Source organism: Thermobia domestica, chromosome 8 (assembly GCF_964235325.1).
Source record: "Thermobia domestica chromosome 8, izTheDome1.hap1.1, whole genome shotgun sequence".
NCBI lineage: Eukaryota > Metazoa > Arthropoda > Insecta > Zygentoma > Lepismatidae > Thermobia > Thermobia domestica.
Window position 1 is genome coordinate 121,929,763 of NC_137461.1, and position 23,940 is coordinate 121,953,702.

The 23,940-nt window shown below is 34.8% G+C and overlaps 1 protein-coding gene across 1 annotated transcript in view; it reads right to left on the reverse strand.

Annotated features, from left to right (window-relative positions):
• LOC145691833 (uncharacterized) overlaps positions 1-23,703 on the reverse strand; it is a 76,044-nt gene extending 52,341 nt beyond the window's left edge. The window contains exon 1 of the mRNA XM_081767150.1: positions 23,581-23,703. Within this exon, the coding sequence (XP_081623276.1) occupies positions 23,581-23,655 (75 nt within the window). The 5' untranslated portion in view covers positions 23,656-23,703. The remainder of the gene's footprint in view (positions 1-23,580) is intronic.
• Positions 23,704-23,940: the final 237 nt, after the last annotated feature.

Genomic DNA, 23,940 nt, shown 5'->3' on the forward strand with positions numbered 1-23,940 from the left:
CATATATTGTCAATCAGAAACAAATATTTATTTTTCAGGACACAAATACTATGTTTCTACACTTTAGTTGCTGTTTTGAATACATGACTTACTTTTGTATAGCTACTCCCTTTGCGTTATGTTGAGCAAAGGTGCAGAACATAATTCTTAAAGGAACTCTCGAAGCCAGAATAGAAGAAAATGATTCAGTATTTTGGAGTCATCTTTACAAATTATCCACATCTATGTATTTCTAGTTCGATTCCTGGTTGAAATTAAGGTGTGTTCGAGTATTAACCATGAGTAAATTGGAAGGTACTAGAATTAAGATTTAGTGTCCCATAAAGGCACAAAAGTAGTAGTCCCCCCCGTTGGCCCGAATGACTCATCCTCACTCTCTTTTATGACCGGGGTGAAAGGTCAATGACCTGGCCCGGGGTCAATGACCTAGGGGTACCTAGGACCACCCCCTCTAAATTTTGGCAGGGGTACCTTGGCCCACCCCCTAAATTTTGGCAGGGGTACATAGGACCACCCCCCTTAAATTTTGGAAATTGCCAAATCTAAAAATTTGGTATGGTAGCCTAGGACCATAGTATGTACCTCTATCAGTATTGGGTGTCTATGTTGTTCCCTTTTATGGGTAAAAAATTGCCAAAAATTCAAATTTCGGGGTTTTTTGACCTAATTTATCCCCTTTGATGAGGTGTTATTACCCTATATAGTTATATGGGCGTATACAGGGGTCCATTACCTTTCATAACATATGGGTATATTAATGCACCCCTTTAAATTTTTGGGAGGGGTACCTTGGCCCACCCCTTAAATTTTGGAAATTGCCCAATTTCAACATTGGGTATTATAGTATAGGACCCTAATATGTATTAGGTTAAATTTGGGCGGTCCACCTCATTCCCTTTTAGGGGTACAAAATTGCCAAAATATAAACGTAAGCAATACGTTATACCACGTGTTTGGTTTTTGGTCGATTTTATCCCCTTTGATGAGGTGTTATTATCCTATATAGTTATATGGTCATGTATAGGGGTCCATTACCTTTCATAAGATATGGGTATATTTGTGCACTCCTTTAAAAATTTGGGAGGGGTACTTTGGCCCACCCCTTAAATTTTGGAAATTGTCCAATTTAAACATTTGGTATTATAGTACCGGATCCTAACATGTATTATGATAAATTTGGGTGGTCCACCTCGTTCCCTTCTAGGGGTACAAAATTGTCAAAATATAAACGTAAGCAATACGTTATACCACGTGTTTGGTTTTTGGTCGATTTTATCCCCTTTGATGAGGTGTTATTATCCTATATAGTTATATGGGCGTATACAGGGGTCCATTACCTTTCATAAGACATGGGTATATTAATGCACCCCTTGAAAAATTTGGGAGGGGTACCTTGGCCCACCCCTTAAATTTTGGAAATTGCCCAATTTAAACATTTGGTATTATAGTACTGGACCCTAACATGTATTATGATAAATTTGGGTGGTCCACCTCGTTCCCTTCTAGGGGTACAAAATTGTCAAAATATAAACGTAAGCATTACGTTGTACCACGTGTTTGGTCTTTTGGCCCAATTTATCCTCTTGGATGAGGGCCTATTACCTTATATGGTTATATGGTTATGTATAGGGGTCTATTCCCTATTATAAGACATAGGTACATTTGTGCACCGGGAGGGATACTTTGGCCCACCCCTTAAATTTTGGAAATTGCCCAATTTAAACATTTGATATTATAGTACTGGACCCTAACATGTATTATGATAAATTTGGGTGGTCCACATCGTTCCCTTCTAGGGGTACAAAATTGTCAAAATATAAACGTAAGCAATACGTAGTACCACGTGTTTGGTTTTTTTGTCGATTTTATTTCCTTTGATGAGGTGTTATTATCCTATATAGTTATATGGTCATATATAGGAGTCCATTACCTTTTATAAGATATGGGTATGTTTGTACACTCCTTTAAAAATTTGGGAGGGGTACTTTGGCCCACCCCTTAAATTTTGGAAATTGCCCAATTTAATCATTTGGTATTATAGTACTGGACCCTAACATGTATTATGATAAATTTGGGTGGTCCACCTCGTTCCCTTCTAGGGGTACAAAATTGCCAAAATATAAACGTAAGCATTACGTTGTACCACGTGTTTGGTTTTTGACCTAATTTATTCCTTTGGATGAGGTCCTATTACCTTATATGGTAATGTATAGGTGTTCATTCCCTATCATAAGACATAGGTACATTGATGCACCCCGGGAGGGGATTCGGTATCATAGTACATGACTCAACATGTATTATGATAAATTTGGGTGGTCCACATCGTTCTCTTTTAGGGGTACAAAATTGCTAAAATATAAACATAAGCAATATGTTGTACCATGTGTTTGGTTTTGGCCCAATTTCTCCCCTTTGAGGAGGTTCTATTACCTTATATGGTTATATGGTCATGTATATAGGTTCATTTCCTATCATAAGATATGGGTACATTGATGCATCCTTTAAAAATTTGGGAGGGGTATCTTGGCTCATCCACTCGGTTTTAGAAATTGTTTAATATAAGCATTTGGTATCATAGTACAGGTCTCCAATATGTACCACTATAAATTTGGATGGTCCACATCGTTCCCTTTTCATAGGTAAAGAACTACCAAAAATCAAATTTCGGAGGTTATTGACCTCTATTTAGCATGTTATATGGATATGTACAGAGGTTTATTACCTTTATATGTTTATGTTCCCTTTTAAATTTGGGAATTATCAAATAACAAAATTCGGTAAACGTTTTCTAAGCCCCATTGTAGATGTTGATGTTCCTCTTATGGCCAAATATTCAAAATTTAAATGTTATTGACCGGCTTTATTATTGAATAAGTACAGGATTTATTACTTTTTCATAAGACACAGGTGTATTTGTGTACCAATCTTAAATTTTGGAAGGGGTACATTTCTTATTGTCGTATCAATAATTGGTAATTGGATAGTATTTCATTCATTGGGTAAATCATTAGGATCACGTGATCGGTTATTGACCTATGATGGGATTAGGAGTCCAGGACATTGGTACATTGAAACTTTGTAGGATAATTTGATAATGCGTCATTGGTTTTGATTATTCCAGCCAAATATAAACGTAAGCAAGACGTTGTACCACGTGATTGTCCTTGATGAGGTAGTGTACAGGGATTCATTTCCTTTGTTGTGGTACTTCTTAAGTTTGAGTACACACACACACTTCTAGAAAACAGTTGGTTCTACTCAGGTAAACAATTGACGGACATTATTGACCTTATTGATATGATTAACTCTAAGACTTAGGTATATCAAGAGAAGTATTCTTTAAATTTGGGAATGGTGATAAACAGAATTTTAACATAAGGTGTGAAATTTGAAACAATACATTGAACTTTAGTCACAGCTCATAGTCTAAGATCATTGGTGGTGATTGATTTGAAATCTGATAGCTAACCTTATTGAATCTTATGATTCATAGACGAAAGGCAATACATGCTACAACAGTTTAAAATTTAATCATAAGGTGATGTAATCTGACACTAGCAAAGTTATTGTTAATGCAATTTGATTGGATGATCACTATCTTTCCTGCAATCTGATTGGTTGATCACTATCTTTCGTGCAATCTGATTGGTTGATGATTTTCAAATCTTTGCTGTATTCAGTTTTAAGTTTTGTTTAACATTTAAAAATCTTGGTTTCGTTCAACATTTTGCACTCACTGATAAATATGATCAAAACCGTTTATTTGTTAATGAATAGTTAAAAACCGGATAAAGTTTGACGGTTAACCGTGAAACGTAAAATTTTTTGTTTGAAATTTTTTTGCTTGAAATTTTTTGTTTGAAACTTTTCGTTTGAAATTTTTGTTTGAAAAAATTTTTGTTTGAAAATTTTGTTTGAAATTTTTTTGCTTGTAAATTTTTGTTTCAAAATTTTTTGTTTAAAATTTTTTCGTTTGAAATTTTTCGTTTCCAAAATTTTTTTCTGTTTAAAAAATTTTTGTTTGAACAGTTTTGTTTGGAAAATTTTGTTTCAAATTTTTTTTTGAAAATTTTTGTTTGAAATTTTTTGAAATTTTTGTTTGACATTTTAAAAGTTTGTACACTCATTAGTAAAGAACTGGAACTGTTTAGAACTAAAACCTCTGGCAACATTGTGGTGCACGTCAGAACATGATAATGCAACGTCATCAGTTTTGCATCATATATAAGTATCGTTCGAGTTAGTATTCATGATAACGTCATCATGGCTACTTGTCTGCAGTTTCTAAACACGCGTGATGTGATGAAATCATTTACCAAAATTACTGATTTACAACAGAATGTACCTTATAGAATCTTAGCTAGCCAAATGATCCCTACAAAGTTTGGATTAAGAATCGTAGTGAAGCTTGAAAATGATAAGAATATAATTTTACCAGCAAGATATTTACCCATGGAAGCATCAAAACAAGAAGAACTGCTGCGTTTCTTAAATACTGGATCTGTATCTTTATGTTACAAAGGATTCTTGGGTCGAAGTCATCAACTTGAATTTAGTACACAGCCAGATTCGTCAGCCATTGTGATGAAATCATGAATCAGCACATTTCTTTCCAATGACGTCAGCCGTAGTTGTATGAATTTGGTTGGTCGGCATGACGTCAGCAACTGTGATGAAATCTTGAATTCAAACGTCAGCACATTCCTTTCCAATGACGTCAGCAATAACTATAAACCAGCAAATACAGTGTCATCCCACGAAATCATTTGAGCAAGTGCTTTTCAGGAGGAAAGATGTGTACTTCTAACGATAAAGAGTTCATCTTCGCAAGCTATTATCCAATAAATATATTTCAAACAAAACATGTGATGATTGGTATCAGTGCTAAAACATTTGAACCTGTGATTCGATTGGGCAAAGCAGAACAATTTGGTGTACAACTGACCTGTGAAGAATGGCACGAATCGACCAAATGAACGATTATTTTCATGATGAGCTAAATGTGACCATAGTCAAATCATTAGGCTCAAATCATGAAGTGGTGCTGCGTACAGTCCTCGAAGAGAAGATGGTGCTGTTACGTAAAAAGAGTACATTTCATGTCCCTCGCAACATGGTGTATCTAACACAAACGGAATGGAACAAATTCATCAGCGTATTTCAGTGTGTGAAACATGCAGTGGAAGTGTGCAACAAAACTAGTATATTCCTGAAAAAGTACTATTTTGAAAAATGTGTTATGCATATTGTACAACATGTATCTAGATATTGTGATGGTTGTCAACATCGTTCTTGGGTGCATAACTGTATTGATAAACAGTTTATTTGTGATCAAATGGACATTGAGTTTCCACCAATTGATATTGCATTAGACCTTAAAAGACTTCAACTGGAATTAAAATTATATGCTAAAGACAAACTAGTGCAAGAAGTTCAAAATACATTGTATCGACAATATCCAGAACCACTATCTGGTATGGATGTATGTGGAGTGTAATAAAATGATCCATTTCAATGAATTGTGTTTTTTCAAGTAAACCCCAGGTTCTGACGTGTACTATTGCACCACAATGTTGTCAAAGGTTTTTGTTCTAAACAGTTCCAGTTCTTTACTAATAAGTGCACAAACTTTTAAAAATGTCAACTCAAACTTTGAAAACAAAAATTTAGAACAAAAATCTTTGAAACAAAATTTTGAAACGAAAAAAAAAATCAAACAAAAAATTTCAAACAAAAAAATTGAAGCGAAAAAATTTCAAACAAAATTTTGAAACAAAAAATTTCAAACAAAAAATTTGGAAACGAAAAATTTCAAACGAAAAATTTTAAACAAAATTTTCGAACAAAAATTTTTCAAACAAAAATTTCAAACAAAAAGTTTCAAACAAAATTTTGAAACAAACAAAAATTTCGAAACAAAAAAATTTAAACAAAAAATTTGGAAACGAAAAAATGTCAAACCAAAGTTTCAAATTTTTTAAATGTTAAAACAAAACTGAATGCAGAAAAAGATTTAAAACTCATCAACCTATCAGATTGCACGAAAGATAGTGATCAACCAATCAGATTGCAGGAAAGATAGTGATCATCCAATCAAATTACATTAACAATAACTTTGCTAGTGTCAGATTACATCACCTTATGATTAAATTTTAAACTGTTGTAGCATGTATTGCCTTTCGTCTATGAATCATAAGATTCAATAAGGTTAGCTATCAGATTTCAAATCAATCACCACCAATGATCTTAGACTATGAGCTGTGACTAAAGTTCAATGTATTGTTTCAAATTTCACACCTTATGTTAAAATTCTGTTTATCACCATTCCCAAATTTAAAGAATACTTCTCTTGATATACCTAAGTCTTAGAGTTAATCATATCAATAAGGTCAATAATGTCCGTCAATTGTTTACCTGAGTAGAACCAACTGTTTTCTAGAAGTGTGTGTGTGTACTCAAACTTAAGAAGTACCACAACAAAGGAAATGAATCCCTGTACACTACCTCATCAAGGACAATCACGTGGTACAACGTCTTGCTTACGTTTATATTTGGCTGGAATAATCAAAACCAATGACGCATTATCAAATTATCCTACAAAGTTTCAATGTACCAATGTCCTGGACTCCTAATCCCATCATAGGTCAATAACCGATCACGTGATCCTAATGATTTACCCAATGAATGAAATACTATCCAATTACCAATTATTGATACGACAATAAGAAATGTACCCCTTCCAAAATTTAAGATTGGTACACAAATACACCTGTGTCTTATGAAAAAGTAATAAATCCTGTACTTATTCAATAATAAAGCCGGTCAATAACATTTAAATTTTGAATATTTGGCCATAAGAGGAACATCAACATCTACAATGGGGCTTAGAAAACGTTTACCGAATTTTGTTATTTGATAATTCCCAAATTTAAAAGGGAACATAAACATATAAAGGTAATAAACCTCTGTACATATCCATATAACATGCTAAATAGAGGTCAATAACCTCCGAAATTTGATTTTTGGTAGTTCTTTACCTATGAAAAGGGAACGATGTGGACCATCCAAATTTATAGTGGTACATATTGGAGACCTGTACTATGATACCAAATGCTTATATTAAACAATTTCTAAAACCGAGTGGATGAGCCAAGATACCCCTCCCAAATTTTTAAAGGATGCATCAATGTACCCATATCTTATGATAGGAAATGAACCTATATACATGACCATATAACCATATAAGGTAATAGAACCTCCTCAAAGGGGAGAAATTGGGCCAAAACCAAACACATGGTACAACATATTGCTTATGTTTATATTTTAGCAATTTTGTACCCCTAAAAGAGAACGATGTGGACCACCCAAATTTATCATAATACATGTTGAGTCATGTACTATGATACCGAATCCCCTCCCGGGGTGCATCAATGTACCTATGTCTTATGATAGGGAATGAACACCTATACATTACCATATAAGGTAATAGGACCTCATCCAAAGGAATAAATTAGGTCAAAAACCAAACACGTGGTACAACGTAATGCTTACGTTTATATTTTGGCAATTTTGTACCCCTAGAAGGGAACGAGGTGGACCACCCAAATTTATCATAATACATGTTAGGGTCCAGTACTATAATACCAAATGATTAAATTGGGCAATTTCCAAAATTTAAGGGGTGGGCCAAAGTACCCCTCCCAAATTTTTAAAGGAGTGTACAAACATACCCATATCTTATAAAAGGTAATGGACTCCTATATATGACCATATAACTATATAGGATAATAACACCTCATCAAAGGAAATAAAATCGACAAAAAAACCAAACACGTGGTACTACGTATTGCTTACGTTTATATTTTGACAATTTTGTACCCCTAGAAGGGAACGATGTGGACCACCCAAATTTATCATAATACATGTTAGGGTCCAGTACTATAATACCAAATGTTTAAATTGGGCAATTTCCAAAATTTAAGGGGTGGGCCAAAGTATCCCTCCCGGTGCACAAATGTATGATCTGTCAGGAAAGTAAATGTACACCTATTTTTCGAGTCTGGCATTCCTGCACTCCATCCGTGGAGAGTATGAGAATTAAATCAATCAAATGTTTACTGAGGGGCAAAAAGAAAAGCTTAATCTGAATAAGACATTGCAGAGGGGCACAAGCTGTGAATACGAATAGTGCATAGTGTAAATAAAGGACGACACCGAAAGAGAAAGCCAGAAACAGCTGTTAAACTTACAAAAAAAGAGTAAAAATTGTCGAAGTGGGAACATAAAACACAAATACAAGAAATACGCCGACAACTAAACCATCACTATGCCATGATCTTGGTGTAGTTGTTAAGGTGCTGGATTATAAATGCAAAGGACGCAAGTTCGAATCCTCGGCAAGGACATTTTTAAAAATTTTTGTTAATAATACATACAACTCATGAGAGATGGTAAAAGAGGTCGTATTTAGTTTTTCGTAGTAATTATTATTGGTAATGTTTAGTACTGATAATACTTTTTGTCTTTGCGTATTGCTTTTATTCTTTTCTTCATTTCCAAAGAGAAGAATATCAGAACAAATGCCACCAAAATTCCTTATATTTTGAATGTAAACACCATTTGCAATTAGTAAAGAATAAAAATTGAACGTTCCGATGTAGCTGCAAAAAGTAAAAAGAAAAACATGGAAGTGGACCATACTCATGGTTATTAAAAATACAATTTCTACATGCCTTACACCTCCCGACCACGTTTCTACGTTAGCAAGTAAGAGGCTTGTGTTTAGGTTAGGCTCGTCAATACGTTTTGCAAAGGGGCCCGGTTTAGCTCTGACGCACCACAGGTGCGAGAAGGGAGAAAAACACTTTTTCTCTCTCCTTCTGTATGTCTATTTATCTATCTATTTGTATATATATAACGCTATTTGTGAATGCCATAACCACCCTAATTTTCAGCGGATTGAGACGAAACTTGGCACAAACATTAATTGTTGAAATATCTTGATGAGTTCGTTAACCAGAATAATCAGATGAAAATGTTCAAAATGGTGGCCCTTCAAACTCTTAAAAAGTTCCAAGGGAACCAAATTTCGCCCATAAATAGGTATTCAGAAAGTTTGAATAAATTTTCCTCTTTTACTGAAATATTTGTGTGTAGAAACTTATTGATATATTGGCCCCGATTAATCGCCTAAAGAAGGTTCACGCCCTTTCGCTACGGTCAGGCTTTTTTTTTTCAGGAGGGGGTTATTTTCCTATCGGAACAAGATGATTGTTAGTGATGATATGAAATTACACATTGAAAGTGAAGTAACTTGTGAAACGTGTTATTTGAAAGAATAATATAATAAATGTGCATTCCTCTAACACAGAGAACAGTAAATCATGTATTTCGAGTCGGGAGCCTGAATGGCGAGGAGTGTTATTTGATTTGCTTTTTAGTAACACATTGCATTGCAAATAAAGGTAGGCAACATTAGTGGTAAGTAAAATAATAATAATAATAATAATAATAATAATAATAATAATAATAATAATAATAATAATAATAGGTGTTGTTTGTGGCAAGGTAATATCTTAATAAATTCTTCTTCAAACGTAATGATTGTAACGCCATATCTCCCTTACAAACAAAATATTAGCAATTTATATCGAGAGAACGAGAAACTGTAGAGCGATGGGAGCAACGTTGGACAGTATGCACTCATAGTACTCAGAAAAGTAAGCGATTTCAATGCAAAAGGAACGAAGAGTCATTGTCATGGGTACTCATGGGGCCACGGCAGAGCCCTCTTTAGGCAAAGTGTCAATAACTTATATCGAGAGGTGATACTGGGATGGGACCAACTTTGGACACCGTGGACCCATAAAGCGCATCGAAAAAAATAGGGGGGGGGGTTCGCCAGCCAGCCTTACTTATTTCCACATAATAATATAAAATTGTGTTGTCGAAATACACACACGAGTTAGCTACTAATATTTCATATTATTATTATTATTATTATTATTATTATTATTATTATTATTATTATTATTATTATTATTATTATTATTATTATTATTATTATTATTATCGACAGCGTCTTTTCATTACGTGTGCGTGTTTGACATGAAGCCAAAGAGAAGATCCATCATTCGTAGAAAGAATAATAGTCAGTTACTTTAACTGTGAACGACAGCGAAAAATACGAAAAGAGTGGACTACCTGTAGCGTAAAGAAGCAATATTTTCTCTCAAATGGATAAAAAATCAAGCCGAGATTGATTCGAACTCGCATGGACGGCGCGAAAAGCCAGTGCTTTGTCCACTTTTTTTTTTAACTGACTCACCGAACGTGTTTCAGTAACTTACTTATTGCTAATTTTACTTGCTTCACTCGTTTAACTTGCTTTTTCTAATAACTTATAACGACAGGGACACGAACACAGAAACATCGAGAACAGTAAAAAACCATAGATGCTCTCCCGCCGGGAATCGAACCCGGAACTCCATACACCAAAGGTGCACGTGCTAGCGACTAGACCTGCGGGAAGGGCACCGCCCTCTTCCTGTGTCGTTAGGGATTACGACCACTGTATTGCCAGCTATCACTTCTGTGGGTTGTATACTATGATCACATGTTTCTTCTTTGCTGGAAGAGTAAAACCTACATTATATGTAATACATGAGATATTTAGACCTACATGCTCTTCATATAATGTAATAAAAGGGTCATGCTGGGAATAAGAAAAAGAACATTCCTTGGACAAAACGGAAACTATTGGCATCAGAAATATTTTTCTACGAGGCATGCGCAGTAGTATATTTCAGAATAGTTACTGTTTTGTTCAGTAAACGAAGAAAGGGGTATAAAAAAGCTAATATGTCGCGTCAACGAGATCGACCAGATTTGACAGGGGCGGAAGCAGATGTATAGTAATACAACAACTTCGCTCAGTTGATACGAGCTGAGCCGGTTGATATCACTACCCGAGTTGGTCTTCTGCTTGGGCTCAAGAATTCGACCGTGCAGGTCTCAGCCTTAATTTTAAGAACTACAGTATATACTTATATTGGTGATTACGACATTTGAGGCTGTCTCGTAATAATAATAAAAAAAAAACTCTTGTCTTCTCGTTATCTAGACGAGGCGAGATACACTAAAATTGCCCCACGAGATGCACCAAAATTACGAGAGGAGACGCACCCTTGCCGTGAGCAACATTAAAAGTATCCCACATTACTGCCTACATTTCTCATGGCTTTCGGTTTCCAGTCTAATCAGGCCATTATTTCAAAACGAGTTAAAACGAGCTGAACGAGCGAGAGAGCCATTACAAAACTCGACTCAACTCGAAACTCGACCTCGAAAACAGCGCCTTGGCTTGGAACTCAACTCAAGAAAAATACCTTTGACTCGACTCGGATTGAACTCGAGTCGAGTCGAATTTTGGCTCGACCCCTGCTCATCCCTATTCGTATTTGTATTTTGTTTCCACTTCATCAATTTCTACTCTTTTTTTTCTTCGTTTACCTATTGTTTCTGGATTTCTCTGTCGGTGTCGTCCTTTATTAACATCATGCACTATTCCCAGCTTGTGACCCGCTTCAATGTTTTATTCAGTTTAGGCTTTTCTCCTTACATTGACTTCACATGTGATTGATTTAATTCTCACTTTCCGCGCACGACCGATGAAAATGTTTTATTATTATTATTATTATTATTATTATTATTATTATTATTATTATTATTATTATTATTATTATTATTATTATTATTATTATTGTTATACTATTGAACTTGCACGGCGAAATTACTGTATAATACGATATCATTTCAATAATTTTATTCCATTGTACGTTATTTAATTTATTAATGGGCACTAAATTGTCTCCAGATCAACGAGTAAATTAACTACGGCATGCACTTTGGTGGAAATATCATTACATGAACATGTTTGGAACGAACCAATAATCTTATTGTAATGATATTTCCAGCAAAGTGCATGCCGTAGTTAATTTATTCGTTGATCTGGAGACAATTTAGTGCCCATTAATAAACTAAATAACATACAATGGAGTAAAATTACAGAAATGATATCGTATTATACAGTAATTTCGCCGTGCAAGTTCAATAGTATAATAATAATAATAATAATAATAATAATAATAATAATAATAATAATAATAATAATAATAATAATAATAATAATAAAACATTTTCATCGGTCGTGCGCGGAAAGTGAGAATTAAATCAATCACATGTGAAGTCAATGTAAGGAGAAAAGCCTAAACTGAATAAGACATTGAAGCGGGTCACAAGCTGGGAATAAGAATACAGCACGGTGTAAATAAAGGACGACACCGAAAGAGAAATCCAGAAACAGCAGGTAAAAGGAGAAAAAAGAGTAGACATTGTTGAAGTGGAAACATAAAATACAAACACGAATAGGGATGAGCACAAGTGGAGCCAAAATTCAATTCGACTCGAGTACAATTTGAGTCGAGTCAAAGGTAATTTTCTTGAATTGAGTTCCGAGCCAAGTCGCTGTTTTCGAGGTCGAGTTTCGAGTTGAGTTGAGTTTGATAATGGCTCGCTCGCTCGTTCAGCTCGTTTTAACTCGTTTTGAAATATTGGCCTGATCAGACTGGAAAGCAAAAGCCATGAGGAATGTAAGCAGTAATGTGGAATACTTTTAGTGTTGCTCACGACAGAGGTGCGTCTCATCTCGTAATTTTAGTGCATCTCGTGGGGCAATTTTAGTGTATCTCGTCTCGTCTAGATAACGAGAAGACAAGAGTTTATTATTATTATTATTATTATTATTATTATTATTATTATTATTATTATTATTATTATTATTATTATTATTATTACGAGACAGCCTCAAATGTCGTAATCACCAATATAAGTATATACTGTAGTTCTTAAAATCAAGGCTGAGATCTGCACGGTCGAATTCTTGAGCCCAAGCAGAAGACCAACTCGGGTAGTGATATCAACCGGCTCGGCTCGTATCAACTGAGCGAACAGCTCGAGTCGGCTCGGTTGGGATGAGCCGATGACCCGAGCCGGCTTAGTTGGAACAAGCCATCGACTCAGCTCAATTGAGCCGATGGCTCGAGCTTTCTCGGTTGGGATGGGTCACCTACTCGGCTCATGTGAACCGGTTCGAGCCAGCTAAGTTGAAACTAGTTCATCAGCACGTTTCGACTCAGCTCAACTAAGCCGATGGCTCAAATCGGCTCGGTGTGGTGAGCTGTTGGCTCGGCTCACTTCTCGATTCGGTTCGATATTGAATGAGCTGTAATCCGAGCCGCTCGAGCCGTTGGAAAGCCCAAACCCGGTCCCAGCTGTTTTGAATATGTTTGGATGAAGCCTATAACTTTTAACAATTTTTTGCTCGAGCCCGAATACTTGCCCCTTCGGAACTCAAACCCAGAACGTGACCGATATTTTTGCCTCCTGAAGACTTCCAGACGACCGAGATCGATAGTCAATTAGCTTTTACTATTCAGATACAAACCGTATATCTTTTAAAGATTATACATGGAGTTGATATAATAATAATAATAATAATAATAATAATAATAATAATAATAATAATAATAATAATAATAATAATAATAATAATAATAATAATAATAATAATAAAAGTTTTAAACTTGCCCTGAAATTTGGCAAAACTTACTTAAAAGTAGAGATTTCGGGGAAAGGGTTCCGTACCTTCAAGACACCTCTGCAACTACCAACATTTTAAACTAGAACCTTTCATTGATGTTTCATGTAGAAAGTATGTTTTGAGGAAAATAACTGTAATAAATATATTTTTCTAACTGAATATCACGCGACAGTAAGGCATATAATAAACTAATTTTTAGAATATGCAGAGGTAAATATAAAAGCTTTGCTACAAAAATACCTACACAGAGCATAATTCAATGAGCTCTGAAATACAATGTAACGAAATAGCCTATGAGATTCAGTCTACAGAGCAATTGTTACTTAAAGAATGGACATACACTATTTCGAGAATCGAGACAAGACAGGAAATGTTTACGATACTTTTCGTCTCGTCTCGATTCTCATCTCCAAAGAGAGACGAAAATTTTGATTTAGCCCTGACCCGTCTCGAATGTAAAATGTTAATTCTCATGTTATTTTATTTGTTTTAGAAACGAGATGAGAAACTCCTCTTCTCGTGAGCAACATTAAACCAAACCGAAATATTATTTCCAAATGTCACGTTTCTCCTTGTAATGGTATGACCTGAGCGATAATTTAGCTTCTAGCTTTTAATCTTCTACGAGATAATAATAATAATTATTATTACTATTATTATTCCTGAAGATTTGATAGTTCAAGTATTGAAACATCCGAGTATTCAAATATCTGAATATAATAAAACGTATGTTATCGCTGATCAATCGCCATCAAAAATTCTAAAGTAAAAAAAAAAAAAAAAAAAAATTGCAACGTGCATTCGCAGAAGCACCTAGACCACTGAACCGCGATCGCTACGCGGTAAACGATCCGTCTTTAGTCTGGTTACGTTAGGTTTCTTTGTCTCCGCTTGCAAACTTGTATGTTATATTTTTCGATTCAAAATGTCTTTCGTATTTCTTTTATGATGTCGGCAAAGTTTACATTAATAACTTGAGTTTTTCTTAAACCACTGGTTCACAAGTTCGTTCTTTCTCCACACGAAACTACAAATATGACAGATTGAATTCTCATACTTCCCATTTCTTTCAAAGCAGTCGCCATTACCTGGTCAAAGTCTTATTTCCGCCACGATTCATATTAACCAAAATAAATTCATTTTTCGGAAGCGGAACTTTCACTTTCCGGATTTCGCAAAATTATGGAATTCAGTTATACTCCGGAATTCAGAAGAATTTCGGAACTCGGAAAGAATCCGGAATTTAGAAAATTCCGGAATTGAGAAAAACTCCGACTTTCGAAAAAATCCGGATTTTCCGAATTCCGGAATGTTAACGAAATCAGAAATTTCTAAATTCCGGATTTTTCCGAAATCCGAAATTATTACAAAATTGGAATTTTCCGAATTCCGGAATTTGTCTGGCTTTACTTTCGGGAGTCCGAAAACTAATAATTCCGGAACGGGCTCTCCCTAGTTTATACACAACCTTTCAGAACACTAAGCTAGTAGCTGTCTACAAACAAACAAGTAATGCAAAGCATGTTGTATTCTGCAATACGTCATGTATTAAAATCCGACATCATGACCCTTTTATTACATTATATGAAGAGCATGTAGGTCTAAATACCTCATGTATTACATATAATGTAGGTTTTACTCTTCCAGCAAAGAAGAAACATGTGATCATAGTATACAACCCACAGAAGTGATAGCTGGCAATACAGTGGTCGTAATCCCTAACGACACAGAGAGTGAGCGTTGCCATCTCCGCTGGTCTAGAGGCTAGCACGTGAGCCTTGAGTGTATGGAGTCTCGGGTTCGATTCTCGGCGGGAGAGAATCTATCATTTTTAACTGTTCTCGATGTTTCTGTGTTCGTGTCCCTGTCGTTATAAGTTATTAGAAAAAGCAAGTTAAACGAGTGAAGCAAGTAAAATTAGCAATAAGTAAGTTACTGAAACGCGTTCGGTGAGTCAGTTAACAAAATAGTGGACAAAGCACTGGCTTTTCGCGCCGTCCATGCGAGTTCGAATCAATCTCGGCTTGATTTCGCTACAGGATGGATCTTCTCTTTGGTTTAATGTCAAACATGCTCACGTAATGAAAAGACGCTGTAGATGATAATAATAATATGAAATATTAGTAGCTAACTCGTGTGTGTATTTCGACAATATAATTTTATATTATTATGTGGAAATAAGTAAGGCTGGCTGGCGCCCGCCTCCCTAATTTTTTCGATGCTCCTTATGGGTCCACGGTGTCCAACGTTGATCCCATCCCACTATCACCTCCTGTTTTCTCGATATAAGCTTTCGACATTTTGCCTAAAGAGGGCTCTGCCGTGGCCCCATGAGTACCCATGACAATGACTCTTCGTTCCTTTTGCATTGAAATCGCTTACTTTTCTGAGTACTATGAGTGCATACTGTCCAACGTTGGTCCCATCGCTCTACAGTTTCCCGTTCTCTCGATATAAATTGCTAATATTTTGTTTGTAAGGGAGATATGGCGTTACAATCATTACGTTTGAAGAAGAACTGAGGAAGATATTGCCTTGCCACAAACAACACCTATTATTATTATTATTATTATTATTATTATTATTATTATTATTATTATTATTATTATTATTATTATTATTATTATTATTATTTTACTTACCACTAATGTTGCCTACCTTTATTTGCAGTGCAATGTGTTACTAAAAAGCAAATCAAATAACACTCCTCGCCATTCAGGCTCCCGACTCGAAATACATGATTTACAGTTCTCTGTGTTAGAGGAATGCACATTTATTATATTATTCTTTCAAATAACACGTTACACAAGTTACTTCACTTTCAATGTGTAATTTCATATCATCACTAAAAATCATCTTGTTCCGATAGGAAAATAACCCCCTCATGCAAAAAAAAAAAAAAAAAAAACAGTAGCGAAAGGGTGTGAACCTTCTTTAGGCGATTAATCGGGGCCAATATTTCAATAAGTTTCTGCACACAAATATTTCAGTAAAAGAGGAAAATTTATTCAAACTTTCTGAATACCTATTTATGGGCGAAATTTGGTTCCCTTGGAACTTTTTAAGAGTTTGAAGGGCCACCATTTTGAACATTTTCATCTGATTATTCTGGTTAACGAACTCATCAAGATATTTCAACAATTAATGTTTGTGCCAAGTTTCGTCTCAATCCGCTGAAAATTAGGGTGGTTATGGCATTCACAAATAGCGATATATATATACAAATAGATAGATAAATAGACATACAGAGGGAGAGAGAAAAAGTGTTTTTCTCCCTTCTCGCACCTGTGGTGCGTCAGAGCTAAACCGGGCCCCTTTGCAAAACGTATTGACGAGCCTAACCTAAACACAAGCCTCTTACTTGCTAACGTAGAAACGTGGTCGGGAGGTGTAAGGCATGTAGAAATTGTATTTTTAGTAACCATGAGTATGGTCCACTTCCATGTTTTTCCTTTTACTTTTTGCAGTTACTTCGGAACGTTCAATTTTTATTCTTTACTAATTGCAAATGGCGTTTACATTCAAAATATGAGGAATTTTGGTGGCATTTGTTCGGATATTCTTCTCTTTCGAAATGAAGACAAGAACAAAAGCAATACGCAAAGACAAAAAGTATTATCAGTACTAAACATTACCAATAATAATTACTACGAAAAACTAAATACGACCTCTTTTACCATCTCTCATGAGTTGTATGTATTATTAACAAAAATTTTTAAAAATGTCCTTGCCGAGGATTCGAACTTGCGTCCTTTGCATTTGTAAGCCAGCACCTTAACAACTACACCAAGACCATGGCATTTTCAGCATTTAGTTGTCGGCGTATTTCTTGTATTTGTGTTTTATGTTCCCACTTCGACAATTTTTACTCTTTTTTTGTAAGTTTAACAGCTGTTTCTGGCTTTCTCTTTCGGTGTCGTCCTTTATTTACACAATGCACTATTCGTATTCACAGCTTGTGCCCCTCTGCAATGTCTTATTCAGATTAAGCTTTTCTTTTTGCCCCTCAGTAAGCATTTGATTGATTTAATTCTCATACTCTCCACGGATGGAGTGCAGGAATGCCAGACTCGAAAAATAGGTGTACATTTACTTTCCTGACAGATCATACCTATGTCTTATAATAGGGAATAGACCCTATACATAACCATATAACCATATAAGGTAATAGGCCCTCATCCAAGAGGATAAATTGGGCCAAAAGACCAAACACGTGGTACAACGTAATGCTTACGTTTATATTTTGACAATTTTGTACCCCTAGAAGGGAACGAGGTGGACCACCCAAATTTATCATAATACATGTTAGGGTCCAGTACTATAATACCAAATGTTTAAATTGGGCAATTTCCAAAATTTAAGGGGTGGGCCAAGGTACCCCTCCCAAATTTTTAAAGGAGTGCACAAATATACCCATATCTTATGAAAGGTAATGGACCCCTATACATGACCATATGACTATATAGGATAATAACACCTCATCAAAGGGGATAAAATCGACCAAAAACCAAACACGTGGTATAACGTATTGCTTACGTTTATATTTTGACAATTTTGTACCCCTAGAAGGGAACGAGGTGGACCACCCAAATTTATCATAATACATGTTAGGATCCGGTACTATAATACCAAATGTTTAAATTGGACAATTTCCAAAATTTAAGGGGTGGGCCAAGGTACCCCTCCCAAATTTTTAAAGGAGTGCACAAATATACCCATATCTTATGAAAGGTAATGGACCCCTATACATGACCATATAACTATATAGGATAATAACACCTCATCAAAGGGGATAAAATCGACCAAAAACCAAACACGTGGTATAACGTATTGCTTACGTTTATATTTTGACAATTTTGTACCCCTAGAAGGGAACGAGGTGGACCACCCAAATTTATCATAATACATGTTAGGATCCGGTACTATAATACCAAATGTTTAAATTGGACAATTTCCAAAATTTAAGGGGTGGGCCAAGGTACCCCTCCCAAATTTTTAAAGGAGTGCACAAATATACCCATATCTTATGAAAGGTAATGGACCCCTATACATGACCATATAACTATATAGGATAATAACACCTCATCAAAGGGGATAAAATCGACCAAAAACCAAACACGTGGTATAACGTATTGCTTACGTTTATATTTTGGCAATTTTGTACCCCTAAAAGGGAATGAGGTGGACCGCCCAAATTTAACCTAATACATATTAGGGTCCTATACTATAATACCCAATGTTGAAATTGGGCAATTTCCAAAATTTAAGGGGTGGGCCAAGGTACCCCTCCCAAAAATTTAAAGGGGTGCATTAATATACCCATATGTTATGAAAGGTAATGGACCCCTGTATACACCCATATAACTATATAGGGTAATAACACCTCATCAAAGGGGATAAATTAGGTCAAAAAACCCCGAAATTTGAATTTTTGGCAATTTTTTACCCATAAAAGGGAACGACATAGACACCCAATACTGATAGAGGTACATACTATGGTCCTAGGCTACCATACCAAATTTTTAGATTTGGCAATTTCCAAAATTTAAGGGGGGTGGTCCTATGTACCCCTGCCAAAATTTAGGGGGTGGGCCAAGGTACCCCTGCCAAAATTTAGAGGGGGTGGTCCTAGGTACCCCTAGGTCATTGACCCCGGGCCAGGTCATTGACCTTTCACCCCGGTCATAAAAGAGAGTGAGGATGAGTCATTCGCGCCAACGGGGGGGACTACTACTACAAATAACATCCTTTCTAGCCGTACAGGTTCCACTCAAAGCCAGTTTAATACATTTTTCAATTTTTTATTTAGGATTGTCATCCAGGGACACCTTTCCTTCGAGCAAGAGGCATACCTATTCCCTTCCTCTAAGTCCACATTTTTAAAAAAAAATATTTTATTCTTTATTTTTTTGTAAAGCTGCGGACACCATTTTTGTTACTTCCATTTACATTTTCAATCATACTTTCCTGCTCTTCAAGTTAGGCTCTTCTATCTTGGATATATGATTTTTTTCTCGTTTCTTTTATAATTTACATATCAACTTGTCTTAGATCCTTCTGAAATTTTCTTACAGATTGTACGACCAAACAGTTTCATATTCTTACTGTCTTTTTTATAGACACTGTTGGTAACTAAGATAAACGTTTTTCTCGACGTCACTTCATTTACAAGTGTTAATAATTCATTGATATTCAATAAGCCGAACGGTTCCTTATAATCAACTAAAGGAACTCGCAAGGGTAATTTATAGTCTTGTGACATTTCTATCATTGTCTCGCTATTCAAATATGATATATTGTGCTACTGAACCAACAGACTCATTCTAATAACGTAAGAGGTCTTTTCCTAAATGGAGCATCGACGCTTTTGTAAACACTCCCAATGTCATCTAAAAGTTAAAGAATTTGTATTTTAGGTACTCTAGCTCATTTACTTGTTGCGTTGATGTCTAAGAAAACAAGTGTTTGCTTTGAGAGCTTAAAATTAAAAGATGTCAAGATATTAGACATAACTAACATGCTAAGTTTTTACAATGAAGAGTTGGAAGTCCTTTACTCTTCTTACTCTTATCTTAGATAGAAACAAACAGAGAACGTTGAATTTAATAAATATGACGGTCTCCTTTCATCTCATATATTTGCATTAATCATATGTCTCCTTTGGCATAAAGTTCATATTTAGGAAACATTGGAGTAAATGTTTTATATATTTTATTTCCTATAATTGAAATCAGATGATAATATGTCATTTGCTGTCATTGGAACTACTGGTAACAACGGAAGAAAATTCTTCATTTGAGCCTTTATCAATTGTCAACTTTGAAATTCAGAATGAGAGACTGCTACGAAAATCAAAGGTATTAATAACTTAGTATGTAGTATTTTAAACGAGTTAACAAAAAATCTAAAATGTTATTATTGTTTAACGAAAAGATTAGTTTAAACATAAGACATATACCAATTGATAGATCACGTTGAGCTGAACACAATGATAGTCTATGAGTAAATGTCAATCCTCACGAAAGTTTTCTAAAAAATCAAGATTAACAAATTGATGTTTTACAATAAACTATACCACTTATTGACATAAAACTGATCGTGAAGTATGCTATTGTCAAGCATCTTCGATATAATAATAGTATGATGAAACTACACAACATGGTACACGATACATATCCGAAAATTACGATTACCTATCAAACTTTGATTTCTAATTACTATATAATATTGTGCAAAGATGAGGTATATGGTATTGGATCGATAGAGAACATCAAAATGGTAAAAGAAACTGACATGTTTGAGTCACATGAATGAAGCAACATTCTTTTAATCTGTAAGTTTGGACAAAAAATCGACAAAAATAAAAAGTTTACGACGAGCAAGTGTGTATTTTTGTAGCCAATAATAAATTAGAGTTTTTATTCATTTTGCAACAGAAGAATATGAATTGATTTGAAATGATATGATTTACCTTTTCACTTTACATGTAAAAACATTCACTGTTAAGTAGAATACTGTATTTATTGTTATTATTCTCCTAAGAGCGATACGATACTATTAAAAGAAGCCCTACAGGTTTACCCTAAAAGAAATAGACAAATTGTACTATGTATAAAATGTAATGTATTTTTCTTAGCAAAAAGATTTTACCTGTGATACATGCGTATATACTTGAAGTTTTGCGGCTGACAGTTTTTCTTTTGTTTCAGTGACGAGTGTATGAGGTAAGCGGCTTTGCCCTTGAACTTCACCTTGACGTGGCTTGGAGGAATACGGCGAGTCAAGTTGAGAAGACGTTCTGTGTTCTGGAATATCCCAAGGCAAATTCAGTTACTGTAGTGCAACGTCATTTTAGGACAAAGTATGGGAAACAACCACCCACACGGCAGTCCATTTATGGCTGGTTGCATAAATTTGAAGGAATAGGTTGTCTAAGAATAAATCCACGGGAAGACCACCAGTGTTAAATGAAGCAGTTGAGCACGTTCATGCGAGCTACGCTCACAACCTGAGAAAATCAACGACGCGTGCAGAAAAGAAACTTGGTATCCCTCAAAAGACTGTCAGGAACATTCTACGCAAACGTCTCAAGTTCTATCCATATCAGTTGCAATTACTGCAGTGAAAGGAACAAACAACAAAGTTGAGAGTTTTGTGTGTTCATACAAAATCTTTGTGATTAAAAAGATGACTTCCTTCAGCTGCTTACATTTGGGGACGAATCAACCTTTCACATTAGTGGTGTCGTGAACAAATATAACGTGCGTATGTGGGGAAGTGATAACTCTTACGAGATTGTGGAGCAGATTAGGGACTCCCCAACTATTAAGGTGTTTTGTGCTGTATCGCCCAAAAAGGTGTATGGACCGTTCTTTTTTCAAGAAGAAACCGATACTGGAAGAACGTATCTGGACATGTTGCAGCTTTAGTTGATACCACAACTTGAAGAAGATAGTGACAATGTCATATTTGTGCAGGGTAGCCCCACCATATTGGCATTCCGATGTAAGGAGTTACCTTGATTATGTTCTTTCTAGGCGGTGGATTGGCCGTTCAACTGATGAAAATATGACTATAACTCAATGGCCACCACGAAGTTCAGACCTCACACCGTGTGATTACTTTCTTTGGGGTTTCATAGATGATAAAGTGTAAGTTCCCCGTAAGATGCTGTTGCATTGGTGGACAGTCAGACTTTGGTGCGTGTTTGGGAAGAATTGGACTACAGACTAGATGTTTCCCGTGTAACCAAAGGATCACACAAAGAACATCTTTAGTTGTACCACAAAAACTTCCAAATGTACCCTACAGCTCATGCACGTTATGTCATCATGTCATTAAAACTCTTCATTTGGGGAACCACTAAATATGTCTATTTCTTTTAGGCTAACCCTGTACTTAATGATCCAAAATTAATCAATAAATTATATTTATTGGGTATTGTCCTCACTAAAATCTTGTGCAGAAGTTGTGAAAGTTATGATTGAGTTTTGATTCTACTGATTTTGATTTTGATGCTATTGATTTTTGAAACAGAAATCTTATTTTGTGCAGCTTTGATATCTTGTGACATTATAATCCTGTAGTTTACAGCAATATTTTGCCATTATATCTTTCATCATCAATGTTACTTGTTATTAAGTTGTATATACTGTATAGTGCAAATATAATGATAAATATTGTATTTACCTAACCATGACTATATAAGTTGTAAAAAAAAACAGATTCTTAGATCACTATATTTTAATACTTTGTAGACAATCTCATAAAATGTAATGGCTTTTACATTTTAATAAAATTTGAAAAGGAAATATTTTAATGGTCTCTATTGTTCATTTTTTAAAACTTTTAACTGATAAATATATAATTTTGAAACATTATTCTGTTATTTCACAATTATAAAAAATGCTCTTTATGTTTATAGGTCTTTGCGTTCTTTCTTCTGATAATGACTTCATTTTCTATTTAATGTTTTGTAAATCATATCATTTCATGCATTCATTAGGCTAAATAGTTAACTGAAATTAAATATGTATACTATATCAACTTAAGAACATACAAAGTGTGTTGTAATCATATCAGTAAAGACTACCATAGAAAATCTATAATTCAGTTGCACACATTACTGATGTAGTTATATTTTTACATATATAAGTAGAGAGAAGCTGAAATTCGTTGCAGAGGCATGTGCTAAGGTGATAGCGCTAGTAGTTGTTATTTTGTAAATATCAGATGAGTTTGCCATGTCTTATGTACAATTAATACGTATAAACTAGCTGAAATTGTAGAGAAAAATTATTTTGATAAGTATATCAGTTGATACAATTTACACTTTCAATCTTTCATTACGTGAAAGGTCGAATTAATGAATACATAAGTGTAAGTTAAATAATAATAATATTAATAATAATAATAATTACCTGTGCCTGTCCCTGTGCAAAAACCTGAAAGCATGTTAAACATATTAACAGAATAATTGTGAATATGTACGCCATATCTGATGACGCATTCGTCTTGCCTTTTGAAACATCTGTTTTCCGAGAAATTTAGTAACACGGAATATTGTTCTTGTAACAATATTAAATATTATTTTCTTCACCTATTTAATTCTAGATATACATGAATAAGGATAAAGTTTTAAAAAAATATTATAGTTTGAGAAATTACAGAAATCCAACACGTACAAAGGACAATACGATGAAATGTTTATATGGCACGCATTAAATCAACAACAGTACGAATGTTATTTTATGGAATGCATTTTAATGCTGTGTATGTTT